Below are 19,322 nucleotides of genomic sequence, written 5' to 3' on the forward strand. Positions count from 1 at the left end.
CCTCCAGAGAACAAATATTTACCACAACTAGGAATGTCACAGACTCTAAAGCAACTATTATACCTTGATATATGGCTCTATGCCAATTCAACACATTTGCCGAACAGCTGGGAATGTGTAAGGCTTTAGGCTAGTGCTACGTGTACCTCACTTTAAAGACCTGGATTTCTGCCCTCAAGGAGCTAGCATCCCATCTCTGTGGACAGCTAAGACACATATATAAGAAAGAGTAAGTAACAATATAAGAGGACACAAAAGCAGCACAGGGAATAGGTGCTACAAGGAGTTCACACCCATTTGCACATAGACACACAAAGTGAGTTACTGCCCTTTATTGTATATTCTTTATTTCCCCTTTGAACCAAAATATAAACCCCTTAGATGTAGCAGTTCTATCTCATCCCTTATTTTTATATCTAAACCTAATGCCTAGTGTGTCTGGCAGATAGCAGATGCTTAATAAATGTTTCTTAATGACACTCTTTACTCTGCACAGTTTAACATGCAAACTTTTGAGTGAATTAATTACTGCGGTATGAATAACAGTGGGGAATGCCGTCTAAGTGAACGGTGGTTAGGAGAGTAGACGTGATAGAACTTGCTCCTGGTGTATTTCAGACTGAAAACGGTTGGGAAACACTGGGATAGCTGCCATCAGGAGGCTCTGCTAACCCAAGGGACTCCTCCCAGACTTCAGTTCTTTGGTGAAGGGCTAGACAGGGAGGAGTCTCAATCTGCATTGAATATAGTCCCTTTACTTTTCAGAGGAGAAAAACGATGACAAGCAAGATGTTCCTCTTTTTTTCAGGTCGGATCACAGTAGTGACCTTAACAGAATCCTCAGTGCCAACCACACCCTTGTCAATGCACACCCCAGCCTCCCTTCTTCTGCTCCATATACATCTGCAGCTCTTCTCTTGTCTCTCCAGCCCTCGGTCAAGGACAGAAGCCATGCTAGCCATCAGACAGTCATCTCTTTGAAATCCTAGCTAGGAATCAGTGCACTAAACACCCCAGGGAAGTAATTATCTGATTTGAAGAGAAGGCTCATCCCGAAAATGTTGACCGGACCACAGAGATCAAACTCAAAGTTCACCCTGAATGCAAGGAGGAAAGGGAACTGAGAATGAATCCTGAATTTTCCTATCCTGGATGTTCTTGGTTCTCCAGGACACAGTACACATTTAAGGATTAATGTATCTATCTAGAAAAAACCTTCAAAGTTCATCCGGCTTTGGGCAAACTTTAGACCATTCTAGACAGATAAGAATTTATCTCCCAAAGAGTTCCTTCACTAGAGCATGTCACTGACTTGCAAGGAGGAAGTTCTCCTTCATTTCTAACCTAAAGCACTCTTATTAAAATTGAGATTTATTTCTTTAGAAGACGTTCAAGGCAGCAAATTAGCATCCTCTATATCATTATTTCTCAGGTTATTCATGCATGCTAATGTTTGAGACCCACAGCTCTACCTCTAACCTTTAGAAGCTTCAAGACACTCTCATTTCTCCAATGTTCCTAATTCTAATTATTCTCCTCTTCAATAGGCTCCACTCTCCATGATTTCCCTTCTCTGTCTCTTCACACCTCCCTCAGATTTCTTTCTGCTCTTAGATTGTTCTTTCCTCTTCAACCCTTCAGCCCCCTTTCCATCCCTAAGTCTCCTATCCTAAATGGACAGAAGCTTTACCACCTCCTACTTTTCTGACCTAGCATTCTTCCCTGTAGGAATGTTAATTAGCGTGTGGGATTTAATTAATTCAGCAGCTAATTAAAAATGGGAGAGGAAGAGTGGGAGAGGAGGCGGGCGGGAGAGACAGAGCCCGCCTCAGTGCAGAAGGCACCGCAGATGGTTCTGGGTTGGTTGGCACCATGCCACCGCCCTCCAACCCTCCCCCCAACAGCACGCACGGCGACGGGGGAGGGGCAAAAGTGAGGGGCACAGCCTGGCAGAGCCTCTAGACAGACACATTCAGTCCTGCCGCCGCTTTGTGCTGGGGAGAGACAGAAAGAGGGAGAAGACGAGAGACGAGAGAAAGGGTGGGAGAAACAAGGACAGATCACACTCAGGAAGAGCCAAACAAGGGGGCACCGGAGCCGAACGACCGGGAGAAGCGAAGGGGAGAGCTGTTTATCCCCAAAGACAGCCAGCGTCTTGGGGTTCCCTGGCTCCTGAGGACAAGATGGGGAAAGACGGCCACTGATCCTCTGGAGAAAAAGGGACCGCCTACTCTGACAACCAGGGACCCACTCTGCAGCCATTCTTCCCATAGCATGCTGCTTCTTCAGTATGGGCAGGCGATGAGGAAGACGGCTACTGAAAATGAAAGACGGGGTGGGGGTGTGTGTGCGTGTGTGGAGAGAGAGCGGGTGCAGATGGGCGACGGTGAGCAAGTGGACGTGAGCAAGTGGACGAGAAGGAGATTTAAAGGAAGAGGAATGAAGGGTATTCATGAAGGGAAGGGAGAAGTGGGACAAGGTGAAGGAGAAGAAATAATGGAGAAGAGGAGGAAGTCAGGGGCAGAGCCATGCTTTGTTTGCCAAGAAGGATAAAGAGGGCTGGAGTGTCTGTGCAGAGGACTTCCACATTTGATCCCGCCCAGCCTAGGCCAGGCAGGGGGGTACGGAGGCACTGCAGGGAGGGGGCACGAGCAGATCCCTCTGAGGGTCAACAAAGGTGCCGGAGACAGGGGACTCATCCCATAGGATCTTCCTAAATTCTGGATACTTCTGCCACACCAGGAATTTATCAAAAGCAATGGAGAAAAGCTTCCAAATGAACACAAAAGGAGGCTAGGATGACAGGAGGCTGCAGAATCTGATTCCAGGAGCTCCAGCGGGGAGATGGGTGAGGAATGGGATTTTTAGCAGCACCCAGCAGGCTCTTTAAGGGTGTCACCTGACACTCTGAGGGAAATACAGCCATTAGGGGATCAATTTGAGGACTTGAGGGATGAGAAAGAGAGGAAAGGCTGGGTTTCAGAAAGCACCCTTTTGGTGGGAGGCATCTAGGAAGCTTTGGAGCTTAAAGCCTTGGGAGGGAATAAAAGGGCAAGAGAAGCCTGCCATCAGCAATAGATTACTTAAGACTTGACTGAAAGAAACTGAGAAGGAGGGTATGAAGCCAGATGAATCTTCTCTGGTGTTAACTGCCACAGAACTGAACGCAATGGCAGACAAGGGTCATTGTAGCTAAGAGACAGGGTTTTCCTGGCTAGGAATTCTGATTTGATCTCTTTACCACCTAGTGCTTTCTGCAAGAGCTAGCAGTGAGTGAATCGAAATTGGGGAAGAGGAAGTAGACACTCAAGGGCTTTTTATTCTCCAGATCTCACCCGTGGGGCTAAACCCAAGGCTGGCAGATGAGACAAAGCAGTTCTCAGAGTAAGTTGCTACAGGCTCAGTCCTAGTGGAAATACACGAATGCTTTCTGAGCTTATTTTCTAGTCTAGGCTTTAATTAACAACAAAAATTGTAAGAACATTTATTAAGTCACAATGATGCCTTTACAGTACAGATAAATTCTTTAAGATTATTTAAAAAAAAAGAAATTTAGGATTATTAGCACTAATAGGAGGAGGTGGGTGGTCCACAGAGCCTTTTATTATTTTGTTGGTCCCCGGACCCAACAGTTAGTTGCAAATGAGCTGCAAGGCAAAAAACGGAGACTCCAGAGTTTCTGGCATCCACCACCAACCATGTGCTATCCGGCCCTGAAATATTTTTAAGGGGGGCGGGGGAAGGCTTAGGGCAAGGGGTATATTAGTTAGCAGTAAGGTCAAATTAAACCTGGAATGGGCAAGAGCAGCCAAGACTTCAGAAATTCTCTACCTTGCTACTGTCAAGGCCCCCTCCAAGAGGCTGGACTGTGTAACACCTGAGGGGAGTGCTAGCCCTTCCCAGGGAGTCGGGTACCTTCTCTGCCTGCACACCCCAGCTCTCGCACTGCTGATGCTCGCCCTCAGCAGGCCAGCCGAGGGTGGCTTAGCTACAAAACCCAACTGTGCTGCTGGCTTCAAAGCTGTCAGTGACTGTGGGGATGAAATGGGAACACTGGCTTCCATCGAGGTAGTCAACAAAAAGTCAGACCTAGGTGTCCGAGAGAATGTGGGTTCTAACACCAGCTCTGCTAATGACTTATCTGTACAGTTTTGGGCAAACCACTTTCCCCTATAGCACCTAGTGGAATAAAACAAAAATTTTAACCAATACAATTTTAGCTACAGTACCGTAAGCATCTAGAGAAGAAATAGTTAAAATTTTATAACTCTTGTAGAAGGTACTAAAGCTGAAAAGTCCCTACCATTCAGGCAACAAATATTTACTGAGCCTTCCTTGGGAATTCCCTGACAGTCCAGTGGTTAGGACTCAGCGATTTCACTGCTGGGAGCCCAGGTTCAATCCCTGGTCAGGGAACAAAGATCCCATCCCACAAGCTGTGCAGCGTGGACAAAAAAAAAAAAAGAGAGAGACCTTAGCAGGTTTCTAAGTTACATGAGTCCACGACCCTAACTAGAGTCCCCCGAATAGGATGAGAGGTCTCTGAAAAGGACAGCAGGAAAATAAGCTGAGGAAACGAAGCAGCCACTGGCCCATTTGTCTCCACCAATATACACACCTTAAGACGGCAGGAGAGGCGGGCAAAAGAGAGGTTTCCATAGGTACCTCCAAGGCTCAGGTAATAAAGTGAAGGATGTGGTGTTTTGCACTGTGGCTCTTTCCAGGGCTCTGCCTCTCTCCATAGTCTAGGAGTCAGCCTTGACTCACACAAGCAAGGAAAATGGAAGCCAGTCATTCTGAGGCTGCCACTTATGCTAAGGAAGATCTCCTCCCACCAGGGAATGAAAGAGAGGCCACACCATCCATCTTGTGGGCAATTCCTAGGCCATACACAAGGCGAAGACTCAGCACTATTATCCAGGGAGTTACCAGGATGCTATTAATCCACAAAAGTGATTTAATAAGAGGAAAATTAGCCATCCTAGAAACTGGGTAACTTTACAACCAACAACACTGCTGAGTTAGCTGAGGGGTTGTAGTAGTCAACACAATGAATGAGCAGTTTCCAGATAAAGTTAAGAAGCAAGGTGGGGCAAGAGCAAGGGTACTCTCTGGTGAACTGGGGTTATATTCTGGAAGGACTAAACAAATAAAGGGAGCTATGGCTGAGTGGGGAACCCCATGAACTTGGCTGAGATAAAGGAGACATGGAATGATAGGAGGAGGAAGTAGTCCCAAGAGAAAAAGGAGGTTCTACAGCCAGAATTGTGCTCAGTAGTGACCAGGGGGCCAGGGTACCCACCAAGTAGGCGTCACACCTGCCCTGGCAAGGACCATTTGAGGACGCAAAAGATCAAAAACAGGACATTTCCTAAGGGACCACAGGACAGGTTTCAGGGCATGGTTTTCCTCCAGATTCTACAAAATACAGGATAACAAAAGCACAGCTATCCTTAGCAATCTAAACCAAAAGTTTTGGGATGAAGCCCTTATTATCTGAATTCTTGTGACTCTCCATCTTCCATTTTCCCAGCAAGTGGAACTAAATTCTACAGATTCAGGTTAACACCAGGTCCCTTGTCAGCTGAACTCTATCTAAAATCCAGACACTGAATAGACTTGGACAGCAAAGGATATGCGTACTTTCCCTTCTCCACTCATTCTCCCCAGAGCCTCGGCCTTCTCTTCACCTAGCCCTTAACACTGACCCCTGAGTTCCCCAACCCTGTCCTCTTCTAACTCACTCTCACCCATGGCCCCTTTTAATTACAAGTCATCAGAAAGATGCCAACGGCAGAAGAGATAAAGAAAAAAAAGTGAAGTAAGGAAGACTGTAGATTTTAGATAGGGGAGTGAGATGGAAATCCTACAGACAGAGAGAGAGAAATAGAGACAGAGAAAGCAAGGGAGCTGGAGCAAGGGGGAGGGGAAGAAGATGGCACTGCGGAAAAAAGAGCGCCACAAAATTAATTTGAGAAAGGGAACAGTAGAGGAGACGTTGGTGGAATAACAATCAGGCAGTAGAGGACTGGAGAAAGGGGGAGGGCGCCAGGGGAGGGGAGGACTGGTGCTGGGGAGGACCCTACATGCAGAGCAACAGCAGCACCACCTATGGGCATGGCGGAGGGTTACAGACAGCAACAAAAGAGGCCCCCGCCTGGGCACGGGAGCCTGGGGTGCAGGTGGGGAGGGAGAAGTCATGGCTTCTGCCCTTCAAGCCTCTCAGTAACACAACATGCAGGCTAGAAGACTAAATTCTATATGGCTCTCCTGGGAAGACAGTGATTTAACAAGGTAAGGGAGGGGGACAGAGAACTCCTGGCTTTTTCCATTCCAAGGGGGGTTTCCCTCTCAGAATTCAGGTAGTAGAAAAGAGAAGGGTAAGGAAGGGGAGGAATGCCAGGTACTGAAAGGCATGTGTGCGCCTGCTTCTTCTTTCATTAGCTGGAGGAAGGATTTTCTCTTTATTTCCAAGTGATTTCCTTTCCCCACGGGATGCTGGAGTATAGCTCCCTCCCTGGGGCAATGGATGCCCCTCACTCAGCTGCTTCCTCCCAGCATTGCCTTGAAATTCCCAACCATCATTAGAAACCCCCAGGGAGCCACCAAGCTCTGAGAAGGAAAGGGAAGGGTCCCCCCCAACAAACAGACCTGGGGGGTGGGCGTGGGGGGTAGGGTGGGAAGGAGAGAGAGAGAATGCAAAAGCTCTGCAGATGGAGGGGAGAGAGAAATGTGATCAGTGGTATTTGTTGTGCTTCCTGGGAGGAAGGATCCTTCACATTTTTAATAATAATAAATACATGAAGACAGATTTGCCAGCATTGCTCTGGCTCCTTGGGAAGTGTGGGGGAGGGGAGCCAATGCAGCTCAGCACAGACCAATATCTCCCTGGCCCCTTCCCCCATTAGATAGGTTCAGTATTGCAGCAGCCTACCCCTCCCCCTCTAACTGCAGTCCTCCCCATCAGAGCCCACCCTTTCCGTGGTCCCTTCATACAGCCCTGCCCCTCCCTCCTCCACCTCTCTCCCTCTCTCTACTCCCCCAACCCTAGACTCTAGCACAAGTCCTCATTTAACACAGTCTCACTCCAGCTCTCAGAAGCCCTAGTACCCACCTAGGTCTCGCCCAATCTGAGGCCCCGCTCTTTCCTGCCAGTGCCCTTCACAGCTGACATACAACACCTCCACAGAAGTAACCCAGCACAGCTCAGCATTTCCCAGATCCCACCAAAAAGGACTGCTTTTCCCCCATTTTTATTTCAATGTGACCTCCTTTCTCACAACCTTAAATATAACGGCCATTAAATGTGCTTGTACTCAGGGGGTGTCAGGGCCTCGGGACTAGGTGACTACTGCCACCTATTGACCCAAATTTGTTTGAGACAGACCTTTAATACACTTCTTACACAGCGACGCTCTGTTATTTCAAAAGCATCAATAGCTTAAACATGCAAAGGCATGGCTCTTGGGGCTTCTCTGAGACCCTCTGAACAATGAGATCAAAGAAATACAAAAGCAAGACTGGGCAGAGAGCCAGATCAATGATGCCTTTCTCCATGCAGAGGCAGAAAAAGAGGCCAAGCCCAAGGAATGAAAAAGCAACTTTCAGTCTCCTCAAGGGTCTGAAGGCAAAGAAGAGCGGGGGACGGACAGAGTTTTTCTCATGGGCTGTTAAAAACCTCGTGCATCACAATATGAATGATGTTACCAATAGAGCAGAAGGCAGTATTTCATTCATATGACTCTGTCAAATTAGCCAAATCCTTGGATAAGTCTCAACATGAATCAGAGGTTTATACACCTAATAGATCCCAGGGAGGATGGGGATACTCAGGACTGCTGCTGACTCACACTCAATCCATACCAATCAGAAATGGAGATGGAACAGATAAACTGCGCTATGCGTAAGGGCAGGTCTACACCAGGCAGCTCTATGGATTGGTTTAGCTCTGTACCTTCCACCAACCCAAGGCAAGGAACAAGATGAGAAAGCTTGAACTCTCCATGGTGCTGAAAATGGACATAATTGAGTCATCCTTCCCTCATAAACATGTTTTTCTAATACAGTAGCCATGAAGACTGCTGTGAACTCCTGACAGACAGTTGCCCAAGCCTTCATAAAAACATAACAAAACAAAGCTTCAGAGACAAAAAAAGCCTTGATCAAACCCTCTTCCCACCCCCTCAGATGACAATACTAAGGCTTATCAGTACTGGAGAAAAGATTTTCTCTTTATTTCCAAGTGATTTCCTTTCCCCACTGGATGCTGGAGTACAGCTCCCTCCCTGGGGCAATGGATGCCCCTTACTCAGCTGCTTCCTCGCAACTCCCAACCATCATTAGAAACCCCCAGGGAGCCACCAAGCTCTGAGAAGGAAAGGGAAGGGTTCCCCCACCAAACAGACCTGGGGGCTGGGGGTATGGGGTAGAAAGAATGACAGAGAGAATGCAAAAGCTCTGCAGATGGAGGGGAGAGAGAAATGTGATCCGTGGTATTTGTTGTACTTCCAGGGAGGAAGGATTCTTCACATTTTTAATAATGACAGATTAAATAAATTAAAACAGGGCTTCCCTGGTGGCGCAGTGGTTAAGAATCCACCTGCCAATGCAGGGGACACGGGTTCGAGCCCTGGTCCGGGAAGATCCCACATGCCACAGAGCAACTAAGCCTGTGCGCCACAACTACTGAGCCTGCCCTCTAGAGCCCGTGAGCCACAACTACTGAAGCCCAGGCGCCTAGAGCCAGTGCTCCACAAAAAGAGAAGCCACCGCAATGAGAAGCCCACCCACCACAAGCAAGAGTAGCCCCGGCTCACCACAACTAGAGAAAGCCCGCGCACAGCAACGAAGACCCAACACAGCCATAAATAAATAAATAAATTAATTAATTAATTAAAACAGGTAATAATAAATCCCAAGACTCTCCTTACCATCACATGATAAAACTGAACAAGTGCCCATGAGCACTAATGATATACGTTACTTAGTGAACGTTGGAAGTGATCTGCCGTTAGCACTGCACTGATGAAATCTGACATTCATGTGGTCTGAACAACCAGAGAACTAAATCTGAGTAGGAATAAGAGAAAGAATAGCAAACGACAGCCATAAAGAAACCCTGAAATCTTCTCAGTTGCCCTGCCCTACTACTGTAAAAGTGAGTTTTAAACCACATTCTATGGAGTTCTAAAGGTTCCTAGGAGCTCCTCAGAAATCCTGGGGAAAGTGGGCCATGAGAACTCGAAGCTCCAGGATCCCTCATCCTCGCTTCAACCACAGTAACCTAGCCTTTGCCTGTTTTACAGGTTGAGAATCCACGCAAAACTTTGTCAACAATGGACTCTAAACATTGTTTGATGACTCTGGTGCAAATATTCTCAAGATTACTCATTTTTTATTGGAAACCTCTTTCAAATATCGCCTGTCATCTAGAAGGGCAGGGATAACAAGATTTCCTAAGATTAAAGACTGGATTCAATTAATATAAGGTCCACAAAGGCAGGGATTTTTGTCTGTTCAGTTCACTCCTATAATACAAAAAGGCCAGAATAGTGTCTGGAACTTGTGGTTTCTTTGAAGGCAAGGGCTTGAACAGAAATGGTGCAGTAAAGAGGGGAGAGCTACAGGTCATAAACTACCTACCAATACATTTTTAAAGGAAAAAAAAAAGGAAAAACAAAATCCTGAAGACGTTCATGAACCCCAGGACACTTGGCAGTCCTCCATCCTCTGTGTTCCCCAAGCACTGGTTCTCTAACTCATTAGTCGTGTAACCTTGGGCAAATAAATAACCTAAGTTTCTCAGTTTCCTCATTAGTAAAATAGAGATAACATATATTTTGCAAGGATTAAGTATAAAGCACTTAGCTCAGGATGTAACACAAAGTTAAGATCTTTTTTAAAAAAAGAGCATCTCCTTTTCCTTGGCAGTTCCTACAATCCAAAAATCCTTAATAAATTAGATGCAAATGCAATAGCTAGTCCTAAAAAGAGAATGTAGTAGTCCTAACCTTTTGTCCAGTTAGTTCAGCCAGAAAGGAAAAAGAATCTCTAAATATGTTCTTGAGGCTCTTTGCTTAGATTCACTCAAGGAGATGGAAGTATGAGGGCTCTGGGCACATCAGGGTCACTCAGATCTGCCAGGGACTAAGTCAGAGGCCCCAGGAGTAAGCGCATCTTGGTTACCATCCATGAGAAACAGCTCTAGGCTCTCTGGTTTGGAGGAAATCTCAGAGACTCAGTCTAATACATTTATTTTTCAGCTGAGGAAAATTAAAGGCCAGAGATGTCACATGATTTGCCCAGGATCACAGAGTTAACAGAAGATAGTACTGGGTTGTCTCTCTTAACTACTTTCTACCAAGCTACAGCTGACTGAAAACAGACCCCCCACCCCAACTGGGCAGACCAGTATAAGTCCAAATTCATAGGACTTATAATCAACTAGGTTTTACTGATGTAATGATCCAAATTATATCCCTCTCCATGACACATCATTAACTCCAATGAATTACTTCTAGACTCAACTCTCTTCCCGTCCCTCTTTCCACCTTCTACATTATCCAAGGCCAGAGGGATCTCTCACTAACAGAAGTCATTCTCTGAACAGAATACAAGATCTCAGATATGTAACTCCCACCAGTCTCCTGACTTGGGCTGATATGACTGAGGGGTTTTCATTCTCTTGGTCTTCAGGAATTTTCTGTCTGCCTGCTTGTTGGCATTCTTTCACAAGCTCTTTGTAAAAGGGCTGGCGTTTGCTCACTGGTAAACTGAAGACTTTGTTGAAAGAGGGTCAAAGAGGCTGAAAAACACAAGACTATACTGATTCTTCACACTCCTCTCATTCACTCTACTGTTCTCTCCAGATAAACTCTAACTCTCAATAACTGACCTAAGATCAGCCCTACGTCCATGCTATTTTAGAAAGAAAGGAAAAATTTTCAGAGAAGTGGAGACAAGAATAACTCTTGGTAATGAGAAAAGGTTCTATCTAGCTTTTGATTATAGTCAAGCACCAAAGGAGGTTTCCTAAGCCATTAATGCCACCTGGTGGCCAGCAAGATACATTAATAAATCTTAAAATCCATATATTTCAGATGATCTGTATTATAATTATAACAAATCATACAGGAACTTGGGGCAACGTGGGGTTGAAAGAGTGGATTATACTACTCTAATCTCTCAATATTTTTTGATTAAATAACCAATTTTTAGTTTCTGGTGAAAATGTATTATCAAAGAAAACCATATAAAGCCAAACTTTCTTATTCCCCCCAAAACCTCATCCTTCCCTTTTCCATCACCCTCTCACCAAAAATATCCCATACCCAGTGATTCCAGTCATATAATACATGTGCAAAAGGGGCTTCAATTCGTAAGTATAATCAATTTTATTAATAAAGATCTTTCCACATGTCCAGAGCAAATAATTAATGAATTCCGAGGAAAAAACCTACATACAGTGAAATTAGAAGTATCCCAGGATGACAAAAAATAAATTAAATATGTACACCCATAATCACCGCCGCCTCCGAAAACCTGAAAGGAAGGGAAACCAAGAATGAGGCAAAGGACAGTTGGGAAAAGCCAAAGGGACAGAAAAAAAGGACATCTAGAGAGAAGGGCTCGATAGGAGTGGGTTCCCTCAGCAATACTCTCTATATCCTCCCAGGACAAAAGACTAGAAGCAGGATAGAAACTGAAATGGGATAATGGTTCCTTCAAGTCACACTTTCATAGTTTACTTAAGGAAACCTGAACAGGAACTGTGGGGCCTTCAGAAATAGAATCCAGAAATCTCTTTTGTGAATGATGCTGATTTTCATCTTGGGAAAGAAAAAAATAAATGCCCACCTCTGAAGAGATTAACACCCAGTATGGAAGAGATACCCTAAAGGTTGGTAAAACCTAGGATGGCAGATCCGGAGCTGGCATCCCAATTCGTAAACCCCATCCTGCACTTGATCACCCAAGTCCTAGTCATTCACTAACCTTTTTTCTTCTGACCTTTCTTAGGTATCTTCTTCCGCTTCTTAGTAGAATTCTGATCCTGGAGACACATGGAGAAGGGAAGGAATGGCGGTGAGCTTCCAAGTTTAGTGTCCCTTCCGAAGTTCCTCACGGTAATAAGCCCACATACATTTAGCTGAAAGCATGAAGGTCACCTCCCATCACTGTATCACTTCCTCACCTCATCAAGATGAGGGGTTCCTCCTGTCAAAGCACTGATGTCACTGAAGTGCGTGAGGGAATGAATTTGTGAGCTCATGACATTTGCTCGTTTTCGCCGTCCTTTCTCCCGCTTACTGACACTTAAACGCACCATCATGCTCTCCTCATAGTTAATCCTGCCAGAGAAACACAGACACCACTTGCAGCATGCTCAGACCATAGAGGCAGAAAGTTGCAGCCAAGAACCTGGGCCCAGGTGTTTACTCACCCCACGTTCAGACAGTTCTCAAGAAATTTCATAGCAAGTCACTATAGTATTTAGTGAGGTGATACTGTGTGCTCAACACTCAATGCTCAATACTCAATGAAATGTTCTTTGCACTAGAACTTCCCTCCTCCCCAGAGATGAACTCACAGCCCATCCACAGGAATACTTAAACTATAACAGGAAATTCTTTATATTCCAGTTCCATAAACAGGATCCTCTACATGAACCTTCTCACTCAAACCTACCAACTGCAGAGATGGACACCTGGGCAAAGTTGATGAGTCTGTGTTCAACTTATAACTGCTTTTCTACTTTTCTTCCCTGAACTTATCTAGCACTCTCCATGCCATTATAAAAACGTGACTTTCTTGCTTTCTGCAGAAAATAAACAGCAGTGATAGTGAAACACAGAACTTTAAAATCCTACTAGGTGGAACTGCATATATTCTCCTCCATGTAGCACTTGCTCAGCCTGAACCCCTGGGGGAAAAAAAAAGACATTTCCCCCGCTAGTTCCTATTCTGTACTTCAAACCGCTAACTCTTAGAAACCGTCACACCAAATTTTGCACTCCACTTTCTAGATAATGTGGGTTCTCTTGGAATTAGACTTAATCATCGTCATTCAAAGGCCAGGTCTCTACAGCATAGAAAACAATTTCTAACTGCAAGGACTCGGACCTGTGCTGATCCTCCTGGCTCTGTCGAGTAACATGAGGATGCCGAGCATCACGGATTTCCTCTGGAGCATCTGAGTACTGCTCCTTTAGTTCACGAATGACAGAACTGCTCAATGCCCGTCTCTTGGCTCGTTCTAGGCGCTTCTTCTCCCGCTCAGCTTCTGTTTCATCTATGTGATAAAAATCAGCAAGGGTTATCCCAGAACAGAGAAACACAATTCATGCTGAGGAAGCAGCCTCCACAGTTCATACCATAATGCACTGGAACCAAGCGTGGTGGAACATATTTCTTAGCTGTCCCTTTTCCAGATTTCTTCCCTGAAGCCCCAGACTGGCCTTCCTCTGCTTCATCTTCCTCCTCATCCTCAGAGCTCAACTACAAAAGGAACATAATGTCCACAAACTTAGGAAGCGTTAGTCAAACAAGTGATAAGAAAATCCAAAGCTGAAGTACTCTGGGAAGGTGGGAATACAAACAAGAGGGAGAAAGGGGAATCTCACATTCAACATTCTAAGGCACAAGCTGGGAATCAACGGTAGTAAGAGAATCCCAGGAGATCCAGGAGCATTACAAGGCTCATTCAGGCTTAGATTCCTGAGGAAAATCGGGATAATGCTACCTCTTACCTTGCTCATCATATTGCTGGGATGAGGCTTAAAACGGAGTGGGTCACTCTCACCTAAAATAAAAGACCCAAGAGATTTTACAAGATCTGGAACTTTGTGAACGGCCCACACATAACCTTACAGCTTCCCCCACTTACTGAGGCTGCCTGTCACTGCCGTCTTCACCAGTTTGTCAATTTGATACTTCAGTTTTTGGTCCAAAGGACGAAGCTTTTCCAAAACCTATAATGTGGTTAAATAGGACTACATGTCCTCCTCAAAATTAAGCATACACCAAAAGTCCCTATGTTAAGTTGCCAGATAAAGCACCTAAAATATGCACAAAGTAGAGCAAATGAAGACAAAAATGCTTTTTTTCATTTGGTTTCCTCCCTTAAACATGAGAACACCCACTTAAATGAGAGCTATTGTGTCAGTCCTGGAGTTCAGGATATAGAAATGCAGAACTCTAAGATGACAAATGCCTCATACCGTGCGAATCTCCACCAGTCTCAAAACTGCAGGATGTCCCTGAAGAGACCCTCCTGAGGCTTTGTCCAGAATGAGATGGCTCAGATCCATCAGGTACATTAACAACAGCTGATCTTTCACTTCCAAAAGGCTGAGACCCTGAGTTGAATCAAACAGTAAGAGATGCAAATTCAGTTTTAACCACAGAATAAGGAGGAGAGTCTAGGGAGAACAGGATAATTTTTTCCAAGTTCAAATTTTTTTCCATGCAGTTCATATAAGGTATCTGGAGTAGTCTCAAGGAAGTGGCTGTACCTAAAATGGCCACAGAGAAAATTATGCTAATACAACAGAAGCACAGCTTAGAGAATTACTGTATGACAATAAGAGCAGGAAAATCAATAAAGTATCCCCCAAAATGACTAGAGCAAGGTTTCTCAAACTCAGAGCTATTGACATTTGGGGGACAGGTAATTCTTTGCTGTGGAGCGCTGTCTGGGCACTGAAGGATGTTCCACAGCATCCCTGGCCTCCACCCATTGATGCCATCCCCCAAGCTGTGACAATCAGAAATGTCTCCATACAGTAATGAATTTTAAATTAATTTAACCAAAACAATCACTGATTTTATCCCCATACAATGGAATTATATAATATAGGTAAAAACAATGACCTGTACATACTGACATGGACTTATCTATGTCGACACACTTTCTACACTGTATAGAAAGTGTGAATAATGTGGTTCCAATTAAGGGGGGGAGGTGAGAAGTATAATACACACATTTTATATGTATAGAAAAATATGTGAAAATAACATAATTAGCAACTGCTACCCCTGAGGATCGAGATGAGGAAAAGCAAGAAATGGAGTGCTTGTACTGAAAAAGTGGGTTCCCATCAAGCATATATTACTTTTACAATCAACGAAATAAAAAATGTACCCCAGTGATTATCTCAGAATGGTGATTACACTGATTTTTAATTCTCTTCTTTGTGATTTTATGTATCTCCTAAACTTTCTAAAATTAAAAGTGTATTAGGGGCTTCCCTGGTGGCGCAGTGGTTAAGAATCCGCCTGCTAATGCAGGGGACACAGGTTCGAGCCCTAGTCTGGGAAGATCCCACATGCCGCGGAGCAACTAAGCCCGTGCGCCACAACTACTGAGCCTGCACTCTAGAGCCCGCGAGCCACAACTACTGAAGCCCATGTGCCACAACTACTGAAGCCCATGTGCCACAACTACTGAAGCCTGCGCGCCTAGAGCCTGTGCTCTGCAACAAGAGAAGCCACTGCGATGAAAAGCCCTTGCACCGCAATGAAGAGTAGCCCCCGCTCGCCGCAACTAGAGAAAGCCCGCACGAAGCAACAAAGACCCAATGCAGCCAAAAAATAAATAAAAAATTTTTTTTAAAAAAAGTATTATACTTACAGGCAGAAAATCATAAATTATAAGTGTATTCTTTTAAATAAAAAAAGTAACGTGTGTAAGCAGACCTAAGCTATAGTTATTAAAAAAAAGTCACCGAAAAAAAAAAAAGTCACCGTGACTGCATAAAACGAAAATGAAAAAGTCCACAGCCCTCGGAAGACCTATTTCAGACAGATTAAATACTCTGCCTAGGATTACATAGTAATAGGAGTACATCTGGGATTCAAACTCAGCCTGACTCCAACACCCAAGCCCTAGGTATCTGTAAACCAACATGCTAAGCTATTGAGATCAACACTAGCATGCTACAGGAGGATGAGCAAAGGATTTAAAGACAGACAAATTGAGTTCAAGTTTTGAATTAGGCATTTAGCAGTCAAATATTGGGTAAATCATGACCTCTGTCTCCTCATCTATAATATGTACAGTAATTCCTTCCCACCCCCAAAAGTAATTATGAGGCTCAAATAAGATATGAAAGTACTTTGTAGCCTAAAAAGCACCTACCAGAAGTCTTTGATCCTGAAGGTTAATAAATATCTCTTCGGTGAATAAATATATAATGATCTAAGATACACGTGCACAGCCCATCTCAAAAAGGCATTAAAATGGATCAAAGCATGATACCAGAATAAAGATAGCCAAGAATTTGAGAAATAGGCTCTTCTGACATGCTTGGGCATTGTCAAGTTCTAATGGGTTACAAGCGTATGAGAGAAAGACAAAATAAAAAGCGAATATTAAAAAATGAGAAATAAGAAAAGAACGAAAATGAATGATGCGAAAGAAAAGGCAAAAAGAAGATACATTAAAAATTCGGGGACTTCCCTGGTGGCTCAGTGGTTAAGAATCTGCCTGCCAATGCAGGGGGCACATGGGTTCGACCCCTCACCCAGGAAGATCCCACATGCCGTGGAGCAACTAAGCCTGTGCACCACAACTACTAAGCCTGCATGCCACAACTACTGAAGCCCACGCGCTCTAGAGCCCGTGCTCGGCAACAAGAGAAGCCACCGCAGTTGAGAAGCCCGCGCACTGCAATGAAGGGTAGCCCCCGCTTGCCCCAATTAGAGAAAGCCCGCACGCAACAATGAAGACCCAACGCAGCCAAAAATAAATTTAAAAATTTTTTTAAAAATCACGTCTTTTTAAAACACAATCCGCTGTAAATCTCATGCTTAAAAATCCTTCAATGATTTTTATTAACCTACTATGATTTGCATATTTCTGTTGACCTATGGAATGTTTTGCTTAAATGATATCTTAGGACAAAAGCTCAATACATAAAACAGGTAACACCCAAGTTTTCCAGCTCAAGCAGGTATGAGGGATCCAGAGACCATTGTTTTTTTTTTTAATGATTTTTTGGAAGTGATCCATTTTTAAAGTCTTTATTGAATTTATTACAATAAACTTCTGTTTTATGTTTTGGTTTTTTGGCCGCGAGGCACGTGGGACCTTAGCTCCCTGACCAGGGATTGAACACACACCCCGTGCATCGGAAGGCGAAGTCTTAACCACTGGACCGCCAGGGAAGTCCCCAGAGACCTCCTTCTATACTGCCCCACACTCAATGGTCCCTGAGAAGGTTCTATAAGACCTTAATTTGAAAACTACCATATTTAATTTTAAGATAGACATCATTTTTATATTTTAACATCTCTGAAGTCAGGATACATCTTTAAATCAATGGTATCTTAGCATTATGTCATAGATTAACAAGCAACATTGTATACTCAATGTAAGTCAGTGATACGTCGCCAATTAACAGCATTTTATATTAAATGAAATACAGTTGGCCTACAAGGCTCTTCACACAGAGTGACTACTTCTCTGTCCCCAACACACACACAAAATGTACACCCAAGCACACTACACGACTTACCTCCTTTCCCAGAATATCACCACGCTTTTAGGTCTTTGTGCCTTTGCACATGCTGTTTCTTTCTATCCCTCTGACTCCTATTTATTCCTCACAATCCTGTTACCCCTCTGAGACGCCCACGCTAATTCCCTCTGCTCCGTGATATTTAATCTTGCTCCTCAGCTCGCACAGCCGCTCATCATGACTGCTACTGCTTATCCCTATTGCTTTCACCTGCCTTCTCTACTCGACTTCAGCTCAGAAACTGGATCTTATTCATCTTCAAAGCTCCAGCACTAAGCACATACAAGACACTCAATAAGTCTACAATGGAAAGAATTGTTGAGAACGTCAAGTCAAGGGGTGCTTACTCTTCAGTTATGTCCTACCTTCTCTGTAGGATAGGCTTTAGCTTGAACTTTTTTGGTCAGAGCTTGCACCTGTGCAGTGACAGCCATCACCTGAAATTAATCCAAATAAACCCACTGATTAGAATACATCAAGTTATCTCTGTGAGCTGTGAAGTGCAAAAGCTAAACAATGCCACCTAAAAATTATCTGAAACACTGCCTAAAGTACACCACTATCTTTTCAGTTCTGAGAAAGTATAGGAGAGATGGTTTCTGATACTTCTTCAAAAAGGTAGAAAAATCTTTCCACCTCTTCTTAAAGCTAAAGAGACCATCTTACCAAACCAGGGGGAGGGGATGGGGGCTGGGACAGTGGTGATGGGGGCATTGTAGCTTTGTACCGGTTGAACTTGCAATGCATAGAACTATATAAACGTATATGAGCTGGGCACCCAAAGGGCAAATCGTGTCACCGTTTTCGGCATCGGTTTCCTTAACTCTAAGAATAAAGAAAATTGATTCAGATGCTTTTTTTCTGGAGTTTCCTGTATTCCTTTGGACGCAGAAATCAATTACTCTGAATTGTAGCCTGAAAAGGTTTTCATTATATCATTTTGCTCTTACTGTTATCTGGTCATTCAAATATGTGCCCCCAAATAACCAAAGTTTAGAGGTGCGGCAAAGTCAAAGCCGATTCGTGACTAATCTATTCCGAAGGGGTGCCATTACTCACCTGCTCCTGGAGGTTTTTCAAAAGTGCTACGGCATTTGGCAGGTCTGACTCCAGCACCTCCTATGGAAGGGAGAGAAGAGAAAAAAACATTCTTTCCTCAGGATTATAAGACGGAACATGTGAGGTGGAAAAGCCCCCTCTCTCCTTCAAACACCCCGGACTTCCTGCCTTCCCACTCCGGTGCACATGCAGCCTCGCCTCACAGCCCGCCAGCCTCTCAGGTCACTGGAAAGGAGCGGTAACTCCAGCCACGTCTCCCTACTACTGCTTTTGCCCTGCTGTGGCAGGGAGGGCGCCTCCCTGGAGTTATTTCCATCACCACCCTTCCCTCGCCCCAATAATTTGCCTCGAGGCACTGAGGAGAAAACAAACGTCCACAATACCAAGCCGAAGAAGCAAACACACTACACTCACCGGCGCCGCCATTTTCACAAAGGCCGCCCCTTCCGGAACTGTACTTCCTGAGAGCTGACGTTGTCTTTATAGACGAGAGGCCGCCGCCGCTTGCAAACCTAAGCCAATAGGAATAAGGGGTCTCTCACTTCCGCCCCGAACAGGATGTACGAGAGGAGGGGCCGGGTCCAGCCAATGGAATAGAAGAACTGGCTAAATTCGTCAGACTTAGGAGGAGCTTTAACGACGTAAAGATGCTATTGGAAAGAAGCATGTTATTAGTAAATTGAGTAGAATGAGTGGAGCTAAGCCAGTAAAAACTCGGCAACTGATTGATTGACAGGTAGAAAG

At 44.5% G+C, this 19,322-nt stretch overlaps 1 protein-coding gene across 7 annotated transcripts in view; it reads right to left on the reverse strand.

Annotated features, from left to right (window-relative positions):
• NGDN (neuroguidin) overlaps window positions 1-19,046 on the reverse strand; it is a 57,629-nt gene extending 38,583 nt beyond the window's left edge. For 2 of the 7 annotated variants that reach the window (XM_073800639.1, XM_033851311.2), the window contains exons 1-10: window positions 18,993-19,046; window positions 18,579-18,638; window positions 17,885-17,956; window positions 14,220-14,357; window positions 13,886-13,970; window positions 13,749-13,801; window positions 13,374-13,497; window positions 13,123-13,291; window positions 12,194-12,350; window positions 11,995-12,052 (exon numbers count right to left, since the gene is read on the reverse strand). In XM_073800639.1, coding sequence (XP_073656740.1) covers window positions 11,995-12,052; window positions 12,194-12,350; window positions 13,123-13,291; window positions 13,374-13,497; window positions 13,749-13,801; window positions 13,886-13,970; window positions 14,220-14,357; window positions 17,885-17,956; window positions 18,579-18,638; window positions 18,993-19,004 — 928 coding nt within the window. In that variant the 5' untranslated portion in view covers window positions 19,005-19,046. Of the gene's footprint in view, window positions 1-1,073; window positions 1,098-11,369; window positions 11,542-11,994; window positions 12,053-12,193; window positions 12,351-13,122; window positions 13,292-13,373; window positions 13,498-13,748; window positions 13,802-13,885; window positions 13,971-14,219; window positions 14,358-17,866; window positions 17,957-18,578; window positions 18,639-18,992 lie in introns of those variants that run through there. The other 5 variants (XM_033851315.2, XM_004319566.3, XM_033851312.2 and 2 more) reach the window with 5 other exon arrangements.
• Between the last annotated feature and the right edge of the window lie 276 nt (window positions 19,047-19,322).

The sequence above is a fragment of the Tursiops truncatus genome, chromosome 2, assembly GCF_011762595.2.
Source record: "Tursiops truncatus isolate mTurTru1 chromosome 2, mTurTru1.mat.Y, whole genome shotgun sequence".
In the NCBI taxonomy this organism is placed as follows: domain Eukaryota; kingdom Metazoa; phylum Chordata; class Mammalia; order Artiodactyla; family Delphinidae; genus Tursiops; species Tursiops truncatus.